The sequence below is a fragment of the Prunus persica genome, chromosome G1 (assembly GCF_000346465.2).
Source record: "Prunus persica cultivar Lovell chromosome G1, Prunus_persica_NCBIv2, whole genome shotgun sequence".
Taxonomy (NCBI): domain Eukaryota; kingdom Viridiplantae; phylum Streptophyta; class Magnoliopsida; order Rosales; family Rosaceae; genus Prunus; species Prunus persica.
In genome coordinates this window covers 44,338,322-44,363,907 of record NC_034009.1, presented here as the reverse complement: position 1 = coordinate 44,363,907, position 25,586 = coordinate 44,338,322, and the positions used below count along the sequence as shown (strand labels likewise).

The window sequence follows — 25,586 nt, the reverse complement described above, 5'->3', positions numbered from 1 at the left end:
AAAACTTGATAAGGAAAATAGTGTTATTCTAACAGAGCGTGATTAGTTAGGTATATCAAAATAGTGTTATTCTCGTGACATACAAGTCTACGGGCGGTAGTACTAAAAAATTAAAAACGAAAAAAAAGAAGAAAAAAGAACCGAAGGCATAGTCGCCAAGGAGAAAATAGTAAAACCGCATAAACAAAATTAGCGTAATGCACGTTGTAAAGGTCCGTGATGTTTTTCTTCCCTTCTCTGACTGCAAACGTTGAAAATCCTAAATGCTACGAACCCTAGCTGCCAGCAAATCAGCATTTCGAGATTGCCAATTCTAGGGTTAGAAATCGCAGAGTGAACTTGCCTACACGCGAACACTGATACATTGTTGTGGTCGGCAAAACAATCGTGCCATTTCTCAATGAAATTAAGCTTCAGAAATGGTTGATACATGAGGATTAAGACGGCAAGCTGAGAGCTTTGATTGGCACTGTGTTTGGTTTGAAGTTGAAGCGAAGGGATGCAAATCTCGTGGAATTTGATTACGTATGTTTCGGCATTTAGGATGGCTTGTGGGTCTAAACTATAAATCTCCATCGTCAAAGAGGTTGCCAGATGCCAAGCCTCCCCCGGCTGAAGTTAAGCCGGTGGCTATGTTGGATTCTGTTCAAGAGATTGCTATTTACATTCACAGATTTCACAATCTTGACCTTTTCCAGCAGGGGTATATTTATGTGCATTTCTTTCAATTGTTATTTTGAACTTGTTCGTGCTTGCTTTTTAAAAGTTAAATTTGTGGGTATTCTTCAATTTCTTTTATTTTATAGATGGTACCAAATCAAAATTACCATGAGATGGGAGGACAGTGAATATACTTCTGTGGGGACTCCAGCAAGAGTTGTTCAATATGAAGGTACTGGCTTTTGTTGTTATTTTTTCTTCTATAGAGCAAAATGATATAAAAATATTGATTACTATTAAGTCAAAAATAAAATCGTAAGCATATGTTAAGTACATTGCTTGTAAGCATATAGTTTGAAACAAACTGATTTTCAGAGTCAGAAGTATATAAATTTGGTCAGTGGGTCTGTTGGTAGGAAAGCTTTTGCTAAGTTTCTTATCAGTTAACCCCAAATTTTGCAATGCAGTATAACTGCACAAATCTTACCTTGTTATGATGCAATGATGGTTGTTTTTAAGTATGTATTTATGGGTCAATAAATTGTCCTTTTGAACTTTTATCAATTTATTACAAGTTGGTTGTTGTTTAAGAGAAGTGATATTATTTTGAAAAAACAAAAGTTTAAGAGCTAGGTTTTCATTGCTTGTTTTATTGTTTCTCTTTCTTTGGTTAATATTCAAAATGATTGAAAGTGCAGAGTAAAAAATTTACATGACCTACCTGGGTCCAGCTATTATTGTCAACAGATCAACCTAGCTATCCTCATGTTTTTAGTATTTACATGGTTAACTGGTTTTTATACTTTTGTTATTTGGGCATAGAGATACGTTTTGCTTCAGTTAAATAGAGATTTAGTAAGCTTGTCCCATTTAAGTGATGCCATTTTCATAAACTAAGAGGCAAGGGCATAGAGACAATAAAACTGTTTGACTGGCAGCTCCTGATCTGGGTTCTGATGATGTATATGGAGTATGGAGGATTGATGATACAGATAACAGCTTCTCAACACAGCCTTTTCGTATCAAATATGCAAGGCAGGATATCTTTTTATCAATCATGATATCTTTCAATCTATCTCTATCGAGATATGAGGTAATAATCTCTCTCTCTCTCTCTCTCTCTCTCTCTCTCTCTGTGCCTCTGTCCTCACGCACATGTGACATGCTAAGCATCTAACTGTCTATGCGGAATTTATTGAAGATGGTATTGGCCCTCATAAGATGTTTGTCGTCTGGGTTGCCTACGACATTCATGACAACATTTTTTCTTGGCTAGTAGACAACTAGCCTTGTTTTTTTGGCTCTATGTTTTTTTTTCCTCTGAATTGTGAGAAGTCCCATTAGCTACATGCCCAAACTTTTTGCTCGCCGCCTTGATGACGTCAGAATAGTTTATGACAATTTGCATTCTTAAAACCTAAGAGGCCAGAAGGTCAAGCTCGTTAAAAATTAAAAAAAAAAAAAATCCTGTTTTGCAAAAGAAATTAAATTACTTTTTTCAAGGATATCTTTGTGGGTAAGTATGTGCTATAATTTGGTGATTTATATTTTTTATTTTGTCCAAGTAGAATGTAGTGTTTATATAATGTATTCATGTTAATAGGATATGTACTTTTCAGGGTCTCTCCTCATCTGCTGTTATTTTGAAGTTCGAGCTTCTGCATGCCCCCATATTAGGAAATAGGTGAGTTGAGATGATTCATATTTTTATACACGCTTTTCAGTTTGCAAATTGAAACTAGAGTCGGTGATTATGTTGCTTAAATTGCAGGTCTGACTTGCAGGCTTCTTTGGATGCTAGCCCTGCAGCTGTCCATGAATTCCGAATTCCTCCTAAAGCTCTTCTGGGATTGCATTCTTATTGCCCTGTCCATTTTGATGTATTCCATGCGGTGCTTGTTGATGTTACAGTACACATCAGTCTACTGAAAGCTGTCTCTTACACGCTCCCATCGAAGGTACCCAGGTTTGTCACATATTCTAGTCTATAAAGCAGTTTGGCACTCCATTTTTTGGAAATAGTCTTCTTATTGTATTGAAAACTAATTCTGTGCACACTTTTTTTGTGAAATTAACTTGGGATTTGATTTATTTCAGTGATTCGTCCATTGCTGAAGATGTTGGTGGAGAAGGTCTTTCTGGGTCAAATCAAGTATGTTGTTATGCATGAAATTCTGCTAGATCTTTTTTCTGGCCTTTGTGAGGCTTGACATTATTCACATTTGAATCTTTGATCTTGTTCAACAGTGTATTCCTGTGTGTTGGTTGTCATCTTTGCTTCTCTCTCTCTCTCTCTCTCTCTCTCTCTCTCTCTCTCTCTCTCTCTCTCTCTCTCTCTCTCTCTCTCTTTCACATACTTCTTCATGAAAATACGTGTTTTCCATCAATTCCCTGTTGCGCTTTCCAAGGGCCTTTCACATAATAACGGGACACACAAACATCAGGTGATTGGGCATATGTATGCACACACATGTGCTTTTGTATATGCATTGTAGTTTACGGAATTGACCATGTAGTAGAGTCAAGATTATGTTTCCATAATTTATTCAATATGCTTGGGGATTTTTTTATTAGGAATATCCTCGGGGATGTCTATTATATGAATGTCATAAACAATCCTTGGAAATTGCTTCATGTGAGATCAGGGATCCACATAGAAATGGCATATTGGTATGAACAGCAGCTAATGAGTTTTTGCGTGATGCAAAAGGACTAAACAATTTCACTGCGCAGAGTCGACTAATCTGGTATAGCTACTTTATTTGGATTGTGTGATCTGGGAAGCACTAATACGTAAGTGCTATATGGGTATGACAGGCGTATGCGATGCAGAAGAAGCAACACTAAGCTGGCAGAGTTGCTGGAGGAAAGAAAATTGAGATGAACGGTGTCGTTTTGGTTTTGGTATTATATATATATATGTGTGTGTGTGTGTGCGCATGTAAATATTCTACCCTAAGTGAAACAGTGCATTTGAGAAAAGAAGTTGGCGTTTTAGTAAGGTTTTAAAAAAGAAAATGGCAGGATTTAATTTGATTTCCCAATGAAAGCAGCCCAGTTTACTCCACCTCGACCTCTAGTTTACACCACATCCGTACCTCTCTTTAACCTTTCTTATCTTTATTTCAGTGCAAAGAAGGTTGGGGTCCAAGCCCCCAGCTTGTAGTAAGCTCACCATACCCGGTTGTTAGTTATTTCCCATATGTGACTAGCCTCCTAGCATATTGTTCTAGGATTTGTTATCTATTTGAACCAAGTGTACAAGCACTAGAATTAGAAACATGGTAGGGTAATCATGATGATAATAAATAGCAAGAAGTTGCATGAGAGGAAGAAAGTTCCTCACCTCCACCTGTGCTGATTATTATTCTTGAATGACAATTAATACTTTGTTTTGATTATTTTATACTTTTGATATTAGATAATAATTCAATGCTAAAGGCTTGCATCTTAATGCTGAAAGGCTTACGACGCGCCTTGCAAGACATAAAACGCCTCACCTCTATACCTTGCTTTTGAAAACATTGTATTTTAGAAAGATAACTGAGGTTTCATTGGGATGTATCAGTTCCCTTAAACCAAAGCATTGTTTTTGAGTCCCCGAAAAACTTGAAAGTTTAAATTTACGTTGAGAAATGCATTGAAAGCGAAGGCTACTGAGCATGTCTAAAACATAGATGGGTGTTATAAACAATGGATTTGAAATTAAAAATATAAAGTTTCAAAATTTGCGATGCTTTTAAAGTTTGAACTCTAACTGACATGTATCTGGGCATATTGCTAGCATCTATGTTCTTAATATGTATATAAAAGGTTTCAAGTATCCTTAATCTATTATTTATGTTTTGTTTGCTACTTCTCTTCAGAGGCTGTTCTATCATGTACTTACAGTTGAAAATTTGTGATTGACTAGGCATCAGCACAAGTGGCTGCTGCAGGTGTGAATGACATAATGCTTGTTAAATCATTGTTATCTGCTCGTGACATACTACTTGAAGAGCTCCAGAAACTTAGCAAGGCTATTGACCAAGCAATTGATTTGACTGATTTTATATCTAAAATGGATGATACAAAGTTTGATTCTATCCTGCAAGAAAATTTGGTTGCAGCAGATGCCAAAGTTTCAGGACAAGGCAAGCCACAAAATGGTCTTGAGGTCCTTACTTAATTCATGCAGCATAATGTTCTTATCCTTATTTTGAAATTTCTATGGTTTAAGGTTAGTGTTTTCACTTAACTTTATCTGTTTTTGAACAGAAAGTAAATGGCACGTCAGAATTTGGAAGTGGTGAATTGCTACGCCCTTTATCAAGGGGCGCCTTACTGAATTCTTTTCATTCTTTGGGCGATCAAGTTTTATATTTATGGAACACTTTTTTAAACTTCCACAGGTTTGTTTTTATTTGATATTGTTGTTGCGTCCTTTTATGTTTTTTAAATAAATTAAAATGATGCTATACACAATGATGGTCCCGATTGTAGACTTCCACCGTTGAGGAATATATATATATATATATATATATATATATAAATGTAAGTACTACTGAAACAGGCATTGTCTCTAGAAGGGCTCCTGCTATGAGGGTGCTTCTAGGGAGGATGCCCCTTTTAAAAAATATGCTGGATATGCAATAGCAACGTCAAGTTATTGTCAATAACCTATCAATAGTCTGTTAAAAAATGATCGGGACCTCTTCCAATGTGATTGGATTAACCTCCTATTTGTATCCACACAAAAATAAAAGACTCACTCCTCTGATCTAATTTCCAGATCATCTGTACTCGTTTGTATGGTGATATTTATTCATTACAGGTTTAACAAAACAAAGGTACTGGAATACTTGCGTGACACATGGGCTAAGGATAGAAAAGCTGAATGGTCAATATGGATGGTTTACTCTAAGGTTGAGATGCCTCATCATTTTATCAATGGTGGGGGTGATGAGTCTTCCCACAGTGCTGGCCATAGAAGAGTTTCAACTATGTGGAAATTAACTGATGATGTAAGTATTCTAAGTAATCATACCGCATGATTTGTAACCTGACGAAATAAATTTCCCCAACATGTTTTAAGCAATGTCAAGGATTTGTTCAGTGTTCCCTATGTACAGTTCAGTTATCAGCAAATTTAGATTTTTCAATGCATGTTTTATGGATCTTACTTGTGTTATGTACAGCCTGCCCAGACTGCTGCTACCCGTGCTGAGCTTCATCGACGAAGTATTGCACAAATGAAGGTGGGCTTTTGCTTTCAGATGGAGAGTTGTATTGTCTCTTCCGTTGAATTTTTTTGTAAATTGGAGTTTTCTCTGCAGATTAACAATCGGTCAATTCAAGACATGCATATATTTGGGGATCCATCAAGCATTCCTATTGTCATTGTGGAGCGTGTCTTGAATGCGCCTAGGCGTACTACTAGTGAGAATTCTTACTTGAGAAATTTGGACGTGATAAACTCTCCTGGCTTGCTCAGTGGATCTGGCTCTGAATCCGTAAACAAGAGATCCAGCTATAGCTCACCAAAGAAAGGCCGGGTTTTAAAGATTGTTGTCTTTGTGCATGGTTTTCAGGCTAGTTTTGTTCTCTTACAGCTTCCTCTTAAATTCTTAACATTTGGTTGTTTCCTCTGTTCTTTCCTTGCCCCCTTCCAATGTTTTCATTGTGTTAAAAGTTGCCACAACATAACTTTTTATTTTTATTATTTTTTAAAAAAGTTTATTAACATTTTGAACTTAGTTTGTTGGGGTTTCCATTTGACCTTTGGTCAAAACTTGCCAGCTATTTGTAATAACTTACGTTTATGAAGGTTCGAAAAACTGTATATGTGATGCTCACAAAAGTGTATTGGTTGTGCTAGTCATTGTGTGTTTTGCTCCCTAAAGTGAGTCAAACGTTTGTAATTTATGGATTTGAATATTCATTTGGTGGCCATTCATGTTTTACGCTGCGAGTATAGAACTTATACCAGTGTAGTTGATGGACAGCTTCATAAGTCTATTCATTTGTGCTACGCACTGAAATGTACTTAATACAACTCTCACACTACAGGGGCATCACCTGGATTTACGACTTATTCGGAATCAATGGCTTTTGATAGATCCCAAGGTAGAGTTTCTAATGTCAGAGGCAAATGAAGACAAAACATCTGGTGACTTCAGAGAAATGGGACAAAGGTTGGCCCAGGAAGTAGTTTCTTTCCTTAAGAAGAAAATGGATAAAGTTTCAAGATCTGGAAGCATAGCTGATATTAAGCTTAGCTTTGTGGGACATTCTATTGGGAATGTGATCATAAGAACGGCGCTAACAGGTATCAAACATTTAGAAGACATCATGTTTTCCCATTATACGCAGTTGGTGTTGATATTAGCCATGGTTTTTGCAGATAGCATTATGGAGCCATTCCTAAGATACCTGCACATATATCTTTCTATATCCGGCCCACACTTGGGGTATCTATACAGTTCAAACTCTTTGTTTAACTCCGGGCTGTGGCTTTTGAAGAAGCTTAAGAACACGCAGTGTATTCATCAGCTTACTTTCACGGATGATCCAGACCTTCAAAATACGTTCTTTTACCAGCTCTGTAAGGTACTGAGAATTCTATTACTGGATGCATCTTTTTGTTTTTCCCTTTTAACAACTTGTACTCAGCCATCAGGCTGTTGCCTCATAACTGTTGATGATCTCGGGAAAATAAATAAAATCATGATATTAATCTGGCGTTTTGTTTGCACTATATGTCAATAATAGTATTGCGTATTCCATAATTTTCTATTAATTGAAGGCAAATATGACATTCTTTACAAAAATAATGAGGAGCTTTAAGAAAGAACTGTGGCCAATGTCATCTGTTTAATTGCTGATGGTCTAAATCAATTCTTTTTGCAGAAGAAGACACTTGAGAATTTCAAACATATAATCCTGTTATCTTCACCACAGGTATCTTGATCGCTTCCCTGGGCATTTTGTAACCAAGATTATTTAATGAAAATATTAAACTTACGCTGCAGACTTTGTTTTTGTTGCATCTCTCTGCTGTTTGCCATTGATTGTAATGTGAGAAATGCAATTGATAAGTCCATGGACCTTCATAATTGATGTGAATTTTTTGCCACCTGAATTTTTTGCCATACTTCCACAACCCATTGACTTTGATCCAACTGCTAAAATAATTAAAAACTCAAGCTGCTCAGAACTCTTTCATGTGAGCCGCTACCTTTACAACCTTCTTTGAGGTTCTTTCTGTGTTTCCAATGTTTAATAGTTGTGTGAGATTTTCACATTTGTAATAGTGAAATCTTCCTTTTTTTGATGATGAGCATAGTCTACATTACTAAGGCAAAGGGCATTACTCCAAAGATTCAATGTTTGCCAGGGAGGAACTCATAACAGCTCTTTCATTCTTTATCTATTTTGATGTCTGATAGCTGAACTTTTATTGAACACTACTTTTCAGGTTTACAATTGTCATTGTATAAGAAATTTGCAACAATTTATTTGTGCCTAATGGAAAACCAAAATCTCACTAAACTGTTTGTACTGTTTAAGAAAAAAAATGTTCTCATGATATTGGTAGTTGCTTCAACCATCATTAATTATGTTTTGCAGGATGGTTATGTTCCCTACCATTCTGCTAGAATAGATATGTGCCAGGCTGCTTCATGGGACTTGTCAAAGAAGGGCAAAGTTTTTCTGGAAATGCTGAATGATTGCTTGGACCAGATACGGGCCCCTCAGTCTGAGAATCGAGTGTTCATACGCTGTGACATCAACTTTGATACCTCTTCGTATGGAAAGAACCTGAACACCTTCATTGGAAGGGCTGCTCATATTGAGTTTTTGGAGTCCGACACTTTTGCAAGATTCATCATGTGGTCTTTCCCAGACCTGTTTCGGTAATGGCTGTTTCTGGCAATGCAGCTTCTTCTCTACCCTGTCGTTATCTGATTATCTCCTTCCCTCCAATCAAAGACAACTGAGGACGGTGTTTGGAGGTACAGTGTTGAATATGTGGCACGACGTCACATGCTTGAAGAAATCGGCTATTGTAAATTATCAGCTTAGAACTCATTTTACGGGTAGAAGTTGTGCCTTTGTTTAGCTGAATGTGAAGTTTCTAGGGTATTCCACGAGCCTTGTGAACCATACATAATATTTAGTATACAAGCAAGGTTCCTTGTGGACCATACATTTTCCATTTTCTAGGCTAGTTAGATTATGTGATTATGCTTTTGATCAAGTTCCTGTCACAAGGATCTTGTATTTTAAGTAGACATTTGAGATGGGAAAAATGAAACTTGCATAGTTTAGGCGTGTAGTAATAAGAATTTAGTTACAGTTTTATCTTTTTGTCAATTGCCTATAGTATACTTTTGAGGCCTCAAATATATAATATTACTCAGGCCTTAAGGGACAATTTACCCTCTCCATCCCTATAGTTATACTATACTTTTGGGGACATTAATAGGTCGATATGTTACAGAAAAGTCAAATATAAAAACTCAAAGGTGAAAGATAGGCGAACTAGCTTTGAGCATGATATGTGGTCTGGAACATAGGCTGAACATCTTCAATTTTTTGCACTTGTTAGGTTGCTCGTCACCTAAAACAGGTCCTGCATGGTCCATACAACATGATGAATTTCGATTTTTTGCACTTGTTTGAGTTTATTATTGCAAGATTAATATTCCTAATCAGAAGACAATGAACTTCCTTATATTTGTTCATCGATCAGAATATATCCCTTGGGTGGTTGGGATATTTGAATCATTCAGGAGACCAAGAAGAGAAGAAATGCCCTTTGGGTAGAATAATTGAAGAAGAAAACACGTACTATTTCTCTGGACTTGCTTCTGGCTATGGAAGTCACAAGTAGAGATTAAAAATTGGGAGCACTGGTTCACATACAAGTGTTCCAATGAAGGGCGCTCAACACCACCAGTTCCACCACTATAAAAGCTTTTCAATTCTGGAAGACCCAGAAATGATATGTATCCCAATTGCGGAAAAATGATCTTGGTCCAATAACTGTCTCCAAACCAAAGCAACCAACTACACATAGCTTTTCCAGGTGCAAAAGACACTGAGATACGTCTGTTGTGAAGATACTCTTCAATTTCCAACAGTACTGCACACTCAAAAGTTGAAGTTATGGAAGATTGCACATTGAGCAGGGCCATTCCATATGCTTTTTAGTTCATGAAGTTAGGCCAATTTCATCTTTCTCCATTTTCTAAAATCACCCTGTTCTTGTCTATTTAGAACCAATGCAGTTGTATTCATCAAACTTGGCATCTGATTGCACTGTTTGACACGAAGAGAAATCAATCCATGTAATCTCTCTGTGGCATATTCCGCAAAGAAAGTTATTTAATCCCCCGCACTCACTGTAAATTATTTTCTCTGCTCTCTCGATCACCACACTGCTATCCCAATTGCGGAAAAATGATCTTGTCCTTCAATGTTCCCTCGCTTGCTCTTCAATTTCCAACAGTACTGCACACTCAAAATTTGATCTTATGGAAGATTGCATATTGAGCAGGGCCATTCCATATGCTTTTTAGTTCATGAAGATAGGCCAATTTGAGTTTATCATTGAATGGTTGACAACCCAACCGTATCACTTTTTTTTTGCAATAAATGAGTTGGCCTAAAAACATTTAAATTCCTTCAATTACAATGATAAAGCCGAAGCCCTTCCAGATCTTCATCTGCCCCTCATTTACATTAGGGCATGAAAGGATATAGGCCTAATTAAAATAATAATAATTTCTGTCCTTTTTAAAAAAAGAAATTAATGACTCCTAAATACATGTTTGAAATTTTGTTAATTTAAAAGTGAAATATGTGGTAGTCGAACCAATAGTAACAACTTGTATCACAAATCAAACACATGCAAAGATGTAATTGATCCAAATCAAACAAGGCGAATCATCTTCAATTTTTTTTGCACTTGTTTGGCAGTCTTTATCGAACTTGCGAGTGCACCTAAAATAGTATGCCACTAGCTAGAGAAGTTGATCGATCAGAATACCTTGGGTGTTTATCAATCAGTCTACTAATACTATCTGCAAGAAGTTGAATTAAACAGGAGAGTTAGAAGAACTTAACAATTACAGATTACTTCAAGCAAAATCCCCGTTTTGATCGAGTATAGATTAAAGAAGAAAACACGTACCCTTTCATCGGACTACTCGGACTTGCTTCTGGCTATGGAAGTCAGAAGCAGAGAAAGAAAATTGGCTATGGCACACGTGCACACACAAGTATTCCAATGAAGGGCACTCAACACCACCACTATAAAAGCTTTTCAATTCTGGAAGCCTCCGCAAAGATATGTATCTCAGTTGCGGAAAAATGATCTTGTCCTCTAATGTTCCCTCGTTTGCTCCAATAATTGTCTCCAAACTAGAGCAATTATATACTCGTAGCTCTTCCAGTTCCAGTTGCATAAGACAGTGAGATGCGTCTGTTGTGAAAATGGTCTTCAATTTCCTACACTCAGATACTGTCAAAACCTTAAGATTATGGAAAATTGCATATTGAGCTGGGCCATTCCATATGCTTTTCAGTTCTCCAAGATATGCCAATGTCATCTCTCTCCAATTTCTAAAAGCAGCCTGTTCTTGTTTTGGCCCTTCAGACTCAAACACATATTCCATACGAGACATTTCTTGAATATTAAGTGCTTCCAGATTTTGAAGTTTCTGCCACAAATTCGGTTGGAGAAGTGTGCCCTCCAAGGCTTCACAACCTGTCACCTCCAATAACTTGAGATTGACTAGAGATCCATGCGGTAAGTCACCAACGCATAACGCTTTTAAGTTATTCAACCAATTGAGATGCAACTCTTCCAACTTCTCCAACACAGGTCTTTTCGGAACCAATGTTGTGGTTGTATTCATCAAACTTGGCATGTGATGGCACCGTTCGACACGAAGAGAAATCAATCCATGTAATCTCTTCGTGGCATATTCCACAAGAAAGTTTTTTAATCCCCTGCACTCGCTATAAAATATTTCCTCTGTTCTCTCGATCACCACACTATTAAACCAACTCGGCAAGGTATCGATTGTTGTCTCGAGGACCAATAGTCTTGAACAATCTGAATCTGAATGCGTAAAATAATCCATCGGGAGTGATTCCCTCTTGATACATATGAAGAATTTTTCCCAATTTGGAAGGAACTCAACGTCTTTAGGAATGCGTTCTACATTACAAATTCCAACAAACAAAATGTTTAAGTACGACAAGCAAGTTAACTCATCGAAGCCAGCATTAATTCTTTCCCCTGCCCCTTCAACTTTACCCCCCCAGTCTCCAAAACTACCTTCCATGAGTAGTTCCTCTAACCTAGACAACCTAGATATCACTTTCGATGGAATTATGTTTATCTCTGAATTCCAACTCAAATCCAACAACCTCAGATTGGCCAAGTTTCCTATTTCTTCTGGAAATTTTTTAAATCCAGAGTATCTCAGACTAAGAATCTCAAGTTTCTTTAGTTTTCCGAGTACGGAAATGTCCTTTAAGTCCGGACATCCATCTAGATGCAATGTTTGGAGGTTTATTAGGAAATTGAACGATGAGGGTAGTATTGAAATAGAAGTTTCGGCAAGGTCTAAGACCCTTAATGCGTTCAGACTCTGGAAAAAAGCTTCTGGGATCTCCTCTAGTGTAGAATTATCATTTAGAAGTAAAATTTGGAGTTTTGGGCATACCAACTCATCAGGAAGCTTTCTTATACAGTTATCCTGTAGCGAGATTGCAGAGCAGCCTTCATCTGTATCATTTGGCCAGACATTTAATTCCCAACCGGCTTTTACCAAAAACCGATGGCCATGTTCTTCTGATGATGCAATTAATATGGCCATATCTCGTATGACGTCATGCATGCGCAAATATTTTTCGCTTTCCCCGTCCAAAAGCAAGCTGGAAGCTTTAAGGTACTTGGTCACTGTACGTGCTTTGGCTCTGGCTCCTTCCAATGTATTGCCATCTCGAAACAATCCATACCCAAACCCGTAACTAAACAAGTCTTGTATGGCGATATGACTGTCTTCTGCGAATAGGGAGCAAAGCAAGAAGCATGACTTGGCATCCTCGCCTTTCAAGTACTCATAGCTTAACTTTATACATTTGAACACATCTCCGTCGTCTTCAAGGTTGGCAGGCTGGGACATCTCCAGTCGTCGAGCTGCTTCTTTCCACTCATCAAAGTCTTTATCTCCAAGTGCCCCTGCAACTGCTACCAATGCAATTGGAAGACCAGCACATTCACGAGCTACCTTTCTCGCCACTTCATAGAAAGGGACTGATTCAAAAGACTTTCTTGCTCTTTTCGCAAACAAGGTCCAGGAATCTTCTTCAGATAGGACATTGAGATGTACTTTTACATTGCTCTCCATGCCGTGACAAACATTCAATCTCCTTGTGGTTATCAGGACTTTGGAATTGCATCCTTGCAGTTCAATGGGGCTGGGAATTCCAATGCTAGTCAAAGTTTGTGATGCATTCCAAATGTCGTCCAAGATTATAAGGGTCTTGTTTCCCCTTAGTATCCTCTCCTTCAATCTACCTGCTCTTCCCAATTCTGTTTCCTCCTGCAATTTCAAGCCCAACATATCTGAAAGTTGGCCTTGAATCTTCATCATGTCGGGGTTTTGGCTAAAGACAGCCATAATCACATGATCAAAGAGTCCATCTTTACGGGCTTGTGCACCAACCTGTTTCACCATGGTTGTTTTGCCGACACCTCCCATTCCATAGACCCCAATCACAGTGACCTTATCATCTTTCAGCGCTGTCATGACTTGATCCATGGCTTTTGTTGTTGATCCAAATGCTTGAAAACCACCAGTCGACATTGTGGACTCAATTTCAATGGGATGTGGAACTTGAACAGAAATTGTTTGAAAATCTCCCTTTTCTAGTAGCTTGTTTACTGCTTCTTTCTCCTCCATTGCTTTCTTTCCTAAATTGTAACGCCATCTCAAATCCGGGCACATCCCGCTAATGCAATTTTTACTTGCTGCAACTTCACCAGTTAATTGTGCAGCATCTGCTATGGCCTTATTCGCATCTTCAAACCACTTTTTAATCTCAGGCTCTTCTCCATTTAGTTGAAACGCATCAACTAAATTTTGATTACCTTTTTTTTTAACTTTAAGCTCTTCAATTTGAAGGTTGAGAGACTCTGCGTTTCTCTTGTAATGAACCATGTAACCCAATCCACGCTTTGCTGGACTCCATAACCACTGACCAAGTTGCATTACGGGACCAATAACTCCCAAAATAATTTCTGCCATCTGTTCATTTATTTTTTATGCAAAACACAAATGAAAACTGAGAAGGGAAACAATGCAATATGGGATGATAGGAAATACAAACTGAAAAACTGTGATTTAGTCTACTGACCTTACGAGCAATGACGCTCCCTTAGCTTCAGTTGTTAGAACTTTGTGTGCCTTGGACTGTTTGACAGATCTCAGTAAACTTTGGTTTAGGCTTAGGCTTGGTCGTCAAGATTACAGAATCAAAAGTAGAGACTGCCAATTAGCAGAATATTCACCCTACCAAAAAGCAGACTTTGATTGAACGTTTCAAGGATTATACACGAGCCAGGAAATTTTTATATAAAAAACAGACACATAAATAAAAGCCATTGGGCATCTCTTTATTTCTCTTACCTCCTTTTCTTGGGTTTGATTTATGGATTTTGTTTACATTTGTGTGGTTTGGGCCCTTGTTGTGTGTTTTCTCTAATCTTTCTGTGAAGTAATGAAATGAGGGATTCATTTTCGAACCCAAAAAAAATATATCTTTAAGTTAGTACTATGAACTTTTACCTATAAGGTGTTTACCTCTACACTCAGAATTTTAACGATTATATACCTTACGCTTTTCAATTTTTTACAATATGGTTATGCCGTTAATTTCATCGTCAAAATTTCCGTTAATTTCTTGTCTGGCAAGCCAGATATTCACTTTTTTCAATGACAATTGAAGGTTATTTTGCTTTTAAAAAAATGATTTGGTATTAATGCGTGTAATGTGCTCTTCATGGCCGGGTAGACACCAATTACCCGAAAATACTCTTCAACTGATATCGAAATAAGCGAATATGTGAGACTTATGCCTACCATGCAAGCAATTAATAGAAAATATGTTGAAGTTAACGACGGAACCAGATTGCAAAAAATTGAAAGCGTAGGGTATGTAATCGTTAAAATTGAGAGTGCATAGGCAAACGTGCCTTAAATATGTTTGAGTTGATTTCGCCAGTGTAACACTGCTTGGATAGGTTTGTTTTTTCATTGTAATGGGGTAACCCACGCTTTGCTCGACTCCATAACCACTGACCAAGTTGCATTATAGGACTAACCAATCTCAAAGTTATTTCTGCCATCTTTTTATGTTTGGTTTTTCTTTTTCCTTTTTTTAGGCAGAACACAATGGAATTTTTTTTAAAAATAATGAAAATGGAAACAACCATATGGGATGATAGGAATTACAAACTAAAAAACTCTGATTGAGGTTACTAACCTTACGAGCAATGGAGCTCCCTTAGCTGCAGAGTTGTTAGAACTTGTGTGCCTTGGACTGTTGGACAGATCTCAGTAAACCTTTGTTTAGGCTTAGGCTTGGTCGTCGAGATTACAAAATCAAAAATAGAGATACCAAGTTAGCAAATGTGGTTAAATGTTGGAGCAATTATTGATGTTTTGAAGGATTCTCTACCTTCATTTAAGACCAAAAAGCAGACATTGGCATTTTGAAGACTTCACATCCAGGCAAAGCACCTAACGCATCATATCCTTCAACTTTTATTAAAAATAATTTTGTAGTAATTTCAGTTTTGTAAAATGAATATTCATAAGTAATGTTAGTGTTTGTAAAAGGACTAGTTGTGCAACACAAGATCTAATTAAAGGACGACCATAACAATTTTGCAACATGAGGGACAAAAAGTAAAGTCGGGTCTTAGTCGAGGGACCATTGCTACAATTTTGCCTTGTGTTTGTGTTTTTAATTCTAACAATAAAGTAATGTACAACATGGTGTAACGGATTTGTAGCTGAAGTGATTTTGAGAGGACCCTCAGGCCTACTTCTTTCTTTAATAAAGGACTTTGGCTAAACTTGGTTGGAAAATTTTGATGGATGATGTTAGTTGGTGGGTTAAAATTGTTCGTAGAAACTACTTACGTAATCATATTTTTGTCGGGAAACTACTAATTCTTCTAATTCTTGGAAAGGTATTTTGGATGCTCGTTCTTTACTCCTCTTTGGAATTCGTTGGATTGTTGGCAATGGTAAAGACATTGAATTTTGGACTTAAAGTTGGGTGTTTTGGTATCTTTTTGGTAGCAGAAATAGGAAATCAGTTTTGGCAGACTTATGTTAAACTGAGCAAGAAAAGTATTTTGATCAACTACTTGTTCATTGGATACTTAACTTTGATGCCTCAGTCAAGGAAGATGGCTTGGCTGCTTTTGGATTCATTATTCGTTGCCTCAGTCAAGGTAGATGTTTTGTTCCTATCGCTGAAGCTATACTGCACTACTTGAAGGGCCGTTGTGAAGAGATTTCTTTTAACACATCTTTCGTGAAGGCAATTTTGCTGCTGATCTTTTGGCTGCGATGGGGCATGAGTTGGAGGAGGGTGAATTGTGTAACGCGGGGAGTTTTTCTAGCTACGCTTTTCAGACTCTGTTTTGCTTTTAGTCTGTACTTGTGTTTTCCTTGGTAACAGAAAAACTAAAACTAAAACTAAAACTAAAAACTCACCCCTTGGCTTGGTTTGCTCATTGATTGATATTTATCGGAACAAGAAGGGTCCAATATTATAATTTATAAGCACAACATATCAAACTAGCATCCCTCCACAAATACCACTACCCAATGTCGAGCTTGTTTAAGAGTGATTCTGAATATGCTAATATATGTGTTTTTACGTAAAAGGACGATGAATGAATAATTTATGGATGGGATGAATACCAAAGATGATGATAGAATGATTGGACAAAATGAGGATTACAAAATTTTTTGAGAATTAAATTTAGGTAGTAAAGTGATAGATGAATAATAATTTAACTACATTTTGGCAAACTTTCCTCTAATTTTTGTTCCACATATAAAGGATGGTAGTGACAAATAGTATGTGGTTAGTTACCCACTACTTCAACCATAATCGTTCAATATCCTCTTCCTAATATCCCGTTTCAGTGATCATCCAAACTCATTGTTTTGATTACCTGGATTTCTGTCAGCAAATCAAATCCATTTCTCGCTCACATTAATTCCTTCCCAAATCCATGAAAATCCATTTTCATTCTTATCCAAAATTCACTCTTTGAATTCAATACAATCTTATACTAACCAATTTCCGTTTCAATCGTCAGCAGCACCTTTGGTATATAAGCAAGGCAGGCTTCCAATTTTCGTCAATTTCACTGTGGACTGGTCGCGTTGTTGAAACCAGAGTAGGATCAATCAGAGTTGGTTTGGCTTGCTCCAATGGCAGATTTCTCACTCCCTAAGGATTCTTATTTTCTTGGATTTGACAGCTCTACTCAGTAAGTTACCAATCCCTCACTCTCTCTCCGGTTTGATTTCGTTCTTTGATGCTGCTCAGTGCTCACAATATCAGAATTGCCCACATCACAAATTGACAACTTGGTATGATTATGGTTGTGGGTTCTCATTGTTCTATTGCATTACATGGGAATCTCTGTTTCTTCACATCTTTTTAGTTCAGTTTCCTCAAGTTTATCATTATCCATGAGAAGTTAAATTGCATATGAGTATCGATTGTCTGTAATCGGAATTGGGTAAAACTTGATTTTTCTTTATTAAAGTATTTCTGGTTCTTCTTCAAGGTCACACTTTGGCTTGTTTATGGTTGTGGGTTCTCATTGTATTGTTGAATTCCACAAACAGTGACGTTAATTAGGATTCTTTCTTTCTTCATATCTTTTTAGTTCAGTTTTCTCAAGTTCATCATTGTTCAGGAGAAGTTAAATTGCGTATGGGAATCAATTTTCTGTAATCTGAATTGGGTAAAACTTGATTTTTATATATTAATTTATTTTGGATTCTACTTCAAGGTCTCTGAAGGCAACTGTTCTAGACTCCAATCTCAACATTTTAACTACAGAGCTTGTCCAATTTGACACTGATTTGCCCGATTACAAAACCAAAGATGGAGTTTACCGAGACCCCTCAATTAATGGTAGAATTGTTTCACCCACCTTGATGTGGGTGGAAGCTCTAGATCTCGTACTTAATAAACTTGCCAACTCAAATTTGGATATTGGGAAAATTGCTGCTGTTTCTGGCAGTGGACAGCAACACGGTAGTGTCTATTGGAGGAAGGGCAGTTCTTCGATATTATCATCATTGGACCCCAAGAAGGCATTAGTGGATCAGTTCAATGATGCCTTTTCTGTAAATGAATCTCCGGTATGGATGGACAGCAGCACCACAGCACAATGTAGAGAGTTAGAGAAGGCTGTTGGTGGAGCATTAGAGTTATCCCAACTTACGGGTTCACGTGGTTATGAAAGATTCACAGGTCCACAGATTAAGAAGATATTCGAGACACATCCCGAAGCTTACAACAACACTGAGAGGATCTCCCTTGTTAGTTCTTTTATGGCGTCTCTTCTCATAGGGGAATATGCTTGTATTGATGAATCTGACGGTGCAGGGATGAACTTGATGGATTTAAAGAAAAGGGCCTGGTCTAATATACTTTTAGAGGTTTGTTGTATTTTACGAGTTATTCTTCCTGGTTAGTCATGTATCTGATTCATGTTAAATTTCTTCGCCACTTTATGAAGTGTATCCTCAGTGTCTCACAATCAGTTCACTGTTTCCAATTTGATTCATTTTCTTGGTGCTTCATGTTTATTGAAGGCCACTGCCCCTGGTCTGGAGGGAAAACTTGGAAAGATAGCCCCTGCCCATGCTGTTGCTGGCCACATTGCTCCCTATTTCGTGGACAGGTCAGTGGCAGTTAATTTCAATTATATTGTATTGTTTGTTTGGGTGGGTGGGGGTAAATGGGGTTTGTGTCTTTTAGCATTCTCTTGATTTGCTCATCTATATGATGTATTAGAATTTTTATCCTTCATTGATTTTGGTGCATGAAGTTTACATCAGAAGATGTAGATATGAATCTTTGGGGGTAAATATACATTTAACTGTAATGTGTTGATATTGAAATAAATTCAGTCTACCACAATACGAAAAATGTCAATGTAAGTCTGAAATAGATTGAAGTCTAAATTAATAAATAAGTAAAGTGAACCAAATGGGCTAAAGGGATAGGATTATTGAGAAATACCTTGGACCTTTGAAACAGGGGCATAAATAACTGTTGTTTTGCACAGTGGTTTTCATTTATTTTTTATAAGAACTCTTGTACTGTTATGATATGCTACATTCCAATAATTTTTCGAAATATTGGTAGTATCTTTTTTTCTCTATTGTGTTTTCTATTTGCCAAAACATTTGCATGGTACTAAGAAACCTGCATAATATGACTTCTCCTCTTCAAAATTAACTTAATCTGTAATATGCAAGGTCTACTTATCCAAAAGGAAGAAAACAAAGCGAATTATTTTTGTATTGAATAGAAATAGGATACTGTGGTCTCAATTTTCATCTGCACCCACTGTTGAACTTACTGTTTCAAAAATATTTCTTTAACAGACAAGAAATTTTAAATCTCTTTTCAGATTTCGCTTCAGCAAGAATTGTTTGGTTATTCAGTGGTCAGGAGACAACCCCAACAGTGTGGCAGGTTCCTGATTTTCTTATTTCATAATCATAAGTGAATCCTTTTAAATCACTTATTTATGTCGCCAATATTTCTAAGTTGCTGATGCACTGGTGAAATCTCTTTTATTCCTTTATAGCTCTGCTATTGGCTGTTGTATTTTATCCTTTCATCATAATATGTTTTTGTTTTTCCTCTGCTTTTTAATAACTTCTGAGCTGGAAGCATTTTGGTCCTGCAGGTTTAACCCTAAGTACCCCAGGGGATCTAGCAATCAGTCTTGGCACAAGTGACACTGTAAGTTGAAACAGAAATTCGTAGAGTCATCTTTTTTAATGTTATTGTTTTCTGTTCTCTTTTTCCAATTAAGAGAATGGTGAGAGGAGCGAAATGAGAGACATAGGAATATGAAACATATGAAAATAGATAGAATTTAAAAAATTAAAAATTAAAATGTAGAAGGAAAATGAAGAGAGGGTGGAGAGAGGATGTGTTACTTTACATCATCTTAGCTAAAGATAGAGACAAACATATGGGAGAAAGGAGGGAGAGAATGAAGAGAGGGTGGAGAAAGGATGGGGAAATGAAGGAAAATATATGAAACAAAAACTTAAAAAGAACAACTATTTGAAATTTCTTTTAGTTTTTAGTTTTCATTTTTTGTAGCATTTCATTACATTTTCTCCCTCCTTCCTCCCTTCTCCTCCTCCCTGCTTTTACCGAATAATCCATTAAAATGCCAAGTGCATTATCTTGTAGAGTGTAGGGCAATGATACCTTTCTTTAGAGGTATTCAGTTCAATCTTCATATTGCATGTTACAGGAGTCAAGACCAGAATCCCAATTGTTTTTCCTATATAAAATACTATGCAGCTACTATTTCTCTGGATTCTCACTTGTTCTCATCCACACTTTTACCTGTTGCTCAGGTCATTGGGATTACTGATGATCCTCAACCTAGATTGGAAGGACATGTTTTCCCTAATCCTGTTGACACAAAAGGGTACATGGTAATGTTGTGCTACAAGAATGGGTCTCTAACTCGTGAAGGTACAACCATGTGTTGATGCATATTCCTACAGTTCTAATTGAGATATATCTTCTAGTTTCCTAGTATGACCTCAATCTTCATTTTAGATATTCGCAATCGCTATACGGAAAGCAGTTGGGAAAAATTCGCTCAACAGCTTTCATCTACATTACCTCTAAATGGTCAGTATGTGTCTTGTCTGAACTACTTTCTTTCCAGCCAAACGGAAATAAATAATTAACTACTTTCTTATAGGAATTATTGTCATCTGTTCTCTATTTCATGTTGTGGTTTGTGCTATAGGTGGAAAGTTGGGTTTCTACTACAAGGAGCATGAAATTCTTCCCCCACTTCCAGGTTGGATTCTTTTCTTAATTATTTTCTCCATTTATACTTGTATTCTCTTTCTCACTTAGTGACTGAGGTTAGTCCATATTTGGTATCTCCTGTTGAATTTCCCTTTTTTTCTGGGTTGGTTTTCGATCAACAATACTTGTTATGGCATGTGGCAGTTTCCAGCCAAATTGTAATGGGACAAACTAAGGTTTTAACCTAAATAGTTGTTTCTGATCTATTTATTTGCTTTGGGCATCAAGTAGGCTGATGCAGAGGTAAATAGTCAAAGGATTGTGTGCTGCCCGGGAGCTTTAACAATACGTTGTTGCTTCTTTAAGTCTTTGCATGTTAGACTTTTCTTGTTTTTGTTTTTTGTTTAAGAATATGTTATTTTTGGGTTTCTATAATGCTTGGATATCCATCTGCCTTTTTTTTCTATTTAATTTTATAAATTCAAACATAAAATTAAGCAGCAAATGATAAGCTCTAGTTTATGCTTCTAGTTGGTTTTCACCGCTATGTTCTTGAAAATTTCAACGGTGAAACTTTGGAGGGCGTGAATGAACATGAAGTGGAGAAGGAATTTGATGGTGCTTCTGAGGTTTGTACTTTAAAATCGAAATTGTTCATGTAGTTAGAGGATATCCTACATGAGCTCTTCCTAAGAAAGACTAATTTACAAATTTGCAGGTTCGGGCAGTAATAGAGGGCCCGTTTGTGTCAATGCGAGGTCATGCAGAAAGATTTGGAATGCCTTCTCCTCCAAAACGATTAATAGCCACAGGGGGTGCGTCAGTAAATCACTCCATCCTGGGCATAGCAGCTTGTGTTTTTGGATGTGAGGTCTGCACAGTTGAAAGACCGGGTAAGCATTGCATCAAATATCTATGCATCTGAATCTAGGATACTCAAAAAGGTTTATCTCCCAAGTCAAAATGGACGCTGGTCTTGATACTTTCCTTGTTTTACAAGATTGAACTTTGCTTGTTGGAGAGATCACTGCAACTTATTCTTTCTTTCCTTTTTTTCCCCTTTATAGATTCAGCTTCTCTAGGAGCTGCATTGAGGGCTGCTCATGGTTGGCTATGCCACAACGAAGGAGGTTTTGTGCCCTTCAAATGCTTGTATGAGAAGAAGCTAGAGAATACATCTCTCAAGAGCAAACTTGTAGCAACTCCGGACACACATCTAGTTCCAAAGTACGGGTTGATGGCGAAGAAGAGACTTGAAATAGAGAACCGCCTAGTTGAAAAATTTGGACGTCTCTAAGATTTGATTTAGTATATGTTTTAACGCTGGGATGGGATGCTTCAGATTGCCTTGTATAAAAATAAAAAATAAAAAAACCGATGATTCTAGTCCATTCATCATTTTGGTGTTGGTAAATGAAACTCGATGTTGTCACAACCCCTTTTTCCCAAATGAATAATATCCAGTCCTTGTTTAGCTTTTCAAATATGATTCTTATCTTGGGTTGAATTACCAAAGTTCCAATAACTTGTTTACTTGCATGGAATGATACATATATCAATATATATAAAGCAAAAGATAGAGAATGATGAAACATTCAAAATACCATAAAATGCCCTTGATTAATTCAAACTTTGAGAATTGAAATTATTAGTTAAATAAGGATAATATGATAAATTCACACTTTTTCATATTAAAAAACTTAAAATTAAAAGAAAAACCAGATAATGAATCTTATTTTTATGGAACACAACAACCCATTATCTTTTCTAATTCAAAAATAAATTTTAAAATTAAAATAAATATTTATCAAAAAAGTCTCCATTCCAATTCATGATTTACCATGTGTTTACTAACATACGGAACAAAAAATATTATGTGGATTGTAGAAGCAGCAGCAAATAAAGCCAAAATTGATTAGAAGCAGCAGCAGCAAATAAAACCAAAATTGATTAGAAGCAAAAGCAAATAAAACTAGCGTGACTAGAAGAAAGTAGCAGCAAATAAAACAAGATTGATTAGTAGGAAGTAGTTGATCTCATCATATTCGTTCTTCTTTCCCATGTTCTTTTAACTTTCTCCATTCATAATGATATATTGGATCAGCAAATAAAACCAAAATTCTGACGCCTTTAAAATTTCATTTTGGGATTAGGTGTCTTTAGTCAAGCACTGGTATGGAATGCTTCAAATTGCACCATGGAAAGGAGAAAGGCTTCCATGAAACAAGTAGCACACTAAAACACTTTCATACAACATAGCATTATTGGTCCGAAAAAACAAAATACTGTGATACCATTGCAACTAAGTTTTTTTTTCTCCAGGGAAGAACTCGAAATGAAAACTTAATGCTTCAGATCTAGTCCTTTCAGATTCTAATCCTCTTGCCCTCATGTGAATAATATAAAGGCCAAGTTTAGGACTGATGCTTTAGTTTTCCATACATAATTTCTTATTGTGAGTTAAATTAAGAATACCTTAACCCAATAAGCATTATTAATATATGATAGATTGCAGAAGCAGCAGCAAATAAAACCAAACTAACATAGAAAATAAAACCATATACTTAACATAGAGAAGTCTGTGCTATGAAGATGCATAGCTCACATACACCAGCCACAAACAGCATTCAATACAAAAACATAGAAATACCAAAACACATAAAGACATGAAGCTCAAGATTCTCAGTAATCATCTCCTTCATCGCCATCATCTCCCTCAGCGGACTCAGCGCCAACCTCCTCATAATCCTTCTCAAGAGCAGCAAGATCCTCACGAGCCTCCGAGAACTCTCCTTCCTCCATGCCCTCACCCACATACCAATGCACGAAAGCACGCTTGGCATACATCAAGTCAAACTTGTGATCAATGCGAGAAAACACCTCGGCAACACTGGTGGAGTTGGAGATCATGCAAACAGCCCTCTGCACCTTGGCAAGATCACCGCCCGGAACAACAGTGGGTGGCTGGTAATTGATACCACACTTGAACCCAGTAGGGCACCAGTCCACAAACTGGATTGTCCTCTTGGTCTTGATGGTGGCCACCGCCGCATTCACATCCTTGGGCACCACATCACCTCGGTACATCAAACAGCATGCCATGTACTTGCCATGGCGGGGATCACACTTGGCCATCATAGAAGCTGGCTCAAATGCACTGTTGGTGATCTCAGCCACCGAGAGCTGCTCATGATACGCCTTCTCAGCAGAGATCACCGGAGCATAAGATGAAAGCATGAAATGGATCCTGGGGTAAGGAACCAGGTTGGTCTGGAACTCAGTCACATCCACATTCAGAGCTCCATCGAACCTCAAAGAGGCCGTCAGAGAAGAAATCACCTGCAAAGCAACAAAAATCAACAACCCATCAGTCGTCAAATCCAAACAAATCAGAATCAGTAGCGATGCACATAAGGTATTTGGTAAAAATCAGAAGCTAATGCACCAAAGGCGTTTGATAAATTACCTGAGAGACAAGGCGATTGAGATTGGTGTACGTGGGACGCTCGATATCAAGAGACCTCCGGCAGATGTCGTAGATGGCCTCATTGTCGAGCAACACAGACACATCGGTGTGCTCAAGCAGAGAATGGGTAGAGAGAACACTGTTGTAAGGCTCCACAACAGAAGTTGAAACCTGAGGAGAAGGGTACACAGTGAAACCCAACTTGGATTTCTTTCCATAATCCACCGAAAGCCGCTCCAGCAGCAACGACCCGAGACCCGACCCGGTACCGCCACCAACCGCATTGAAGACCAAGAACCCCTGAAGCCCGGTACAGTTATCAGCGAGCTTTCTGATGCGGTCCAGGCAGAGATCGACGATCTCCTTGCCGATGGTGTAATGGCCGCGGGCGAAGTTGTTGGCGGCGTCCTCTTTGCCGGAGATGAGCTGCTCGGGGTGGAAGAGCTGGCGGTAGGTGCCGGTGCGGACCTCGTCGATGACGGTGGGCTCCAGATCGACGAAGATGGCGCGAGGGACGTGCTTGCCGGCGCCGGTCTCGGAGAAGAAGGTGTTGAAGGCGTCGTCGCCGCGGCCGACGGTCTTGTCGCTGGGCATCTGGCCATCGGGGCCAATGCCGTGCTCGAGGCAGTAGAGCTCCCAGCAGGCGTTGCCCACTTGGATACCGGCTTGACCGATGTGGATTGAAATGCACTCTCTCATTTTCGCTGAGGGTTAGGGATAGGGTTTTGGAAATGCAAGGATGTTGAGGAAGAGGAAGAAGGAGGAGGAGAGGCGGCGTTTACCAAGACGCCTTCGTTTTGGGTTGGGTTGTACGAGATTTAGGTCTGAGGCTTGTGGTTTTTAAAGGGGGAAAATCTAATTGGGGTTAGTTGACCGGAGGCTGAGGTGGCTGAGGTTAAAATTAGGGTTTGCCAGCTCTGAGGAGAGAGAGGAGCTGAATCATTGGACACACTGGCTGGCCCTTAACTACTAGACCGTTTAAAATTCAAATTTAGATATTTTCTCCCAAAAAATTCAAATTTAGATCTGGCCAAAAAGAGAACAGAAATAATAATAATAATAATATTATTATTATTATTATATTATGGAAATGAGTAGTAATTAGTGGTGGCCAAGTGGGGTAGTGTCAGCTTGGATTGTTTTGTGCTACCAGCATGATGCGCTCTACCCCAGCAAATAATATCTTTATTTGGCTGGTTTGGAATGGAGCGCAAATTACTCTAACTTTTCCACTCATGTTCATGTATACTTTGATGAAAATATTATAGTCAAAATATTTGACTAAATCGTAGTAATGGAACCTGAATTACTTCATAAGTTATATTTTTCGTTCTTAATT

The 25,586-nt window shown here is 37.7% G+C and overlaps 4 protein-coding genes across 4 annotated transcripts; 2 read left to right on the top strand and 2 right to left on the bottom strand.

Annotated features, from left to right (window-relative positions):
- LOC18789150 (protein FAM135B) lies at nucleotides 202-9,011 on the top strand. The gene is made up of 15 exons (XM_020569077.1): nucleotides 202-703; nucleotides 807-892; nucleotides 1,599-1,753; nucleotides 2,280-2,344; nucleotides 2,432-2,626; nucleotides 2,758-2,812; nucleotides 4,574-4,816; nucleotides 4,918-5,051; nucleotides 5,474-5,663; nucleotides 5,838-5,897; nucleotides 5,976-6,230; nucleotides 6,709-6,967; nucleotides 7,043-7,248; nucleotides 7,549-7,599; nucleotides 8,269-9,011. The coding sequence occupies exons 1-15, from the start codon at nucleotides 528-530 to the stop codon at nucleotides 8,557-8,559; spliced, it is 2,421 nt and encodes an 806-aa protein (XP_020424666.1). The 5' UTR covers nucleotides 202-527; the 3' UTR covers nucleotides 8,560-9,011.
- Nucleotides 10,319-15,344, bottom strand: LOC18791674 (probable disease resistance protein At4g27220). The gene is made up of 4 exons (XM_007221540.2): nucleotides 15,205-15,344; nucleotides 14,077-14,231; nucleotides 10,838-13,967; nucleotides 10,319-10,727 (listed from the first exon to the last, which is right to left on the bottom strand). Exon 3 carries the CDS (start codon nucleotides 13,965-13,967, stop codon nucleotides 10,842-10,844), a length of 3,126 nt encoding a protein of 1,041 aa, XP_007221602.1. The 5' UTR covers nucleotides 14,077-14,231; nucleotides 15,205-15,344; the 3' UTR covers nucleotides 10,319-10,727; nucleotides 10,838-10,841.
- LOC18788134 (xylulose kinase) lies at nucleotides 16,772-22,288 on the top strand. The gene is made up of 11 exons (XM_007222851.2): nucleotides 16,772-17,236; nucleotides 17,768-18,422; nucleotides 18,579-18,667; nucleotides 19,403-19,467; nucleotides 19,685-19,740; nucleotides 20,373-20,493; nucleotides 20,581-20,655; nucleotides 20,777-20,830; nucleotides 21,313-21,410; nucleotides 21,500-21,674; nucleotides 21,849-22,288. Exons 1-11 carry the CDS (start codon nucleotides 17,178-17,180, stop codon nucleotides 22,076-22,078), a joined length of 1,677 nt encoding a protein of 558 aa, XP_007222913.1. The 5' UTR covers nucleotides 16,772-17,177; the 3' UTR covers nucleotides 22,079-22,288.
- On the bottom strand, nucleotides 23,258-25,271 carry LOC18789381 (tubulin alpha chain). Its single transcript, XM_007223303.2, has 2 exons — nucleotides 24,248-25,271; nucleotides 23,258-24,120 (listed from the first exon to the last, which is right to left on the bottom strand). The coding sequence occupies exons 1-2, from the start codon at nucleotides 24,944-24,946 to the stop codon at nucleotides 23,464-23,466; spliced, it is 1,356 nt and encodes a 451-aa protein (XP_007223365.1). The 5' UTR covers nucleotides 24,947-25,271; the 3' UTR covers nucleotides 23,258-23,463.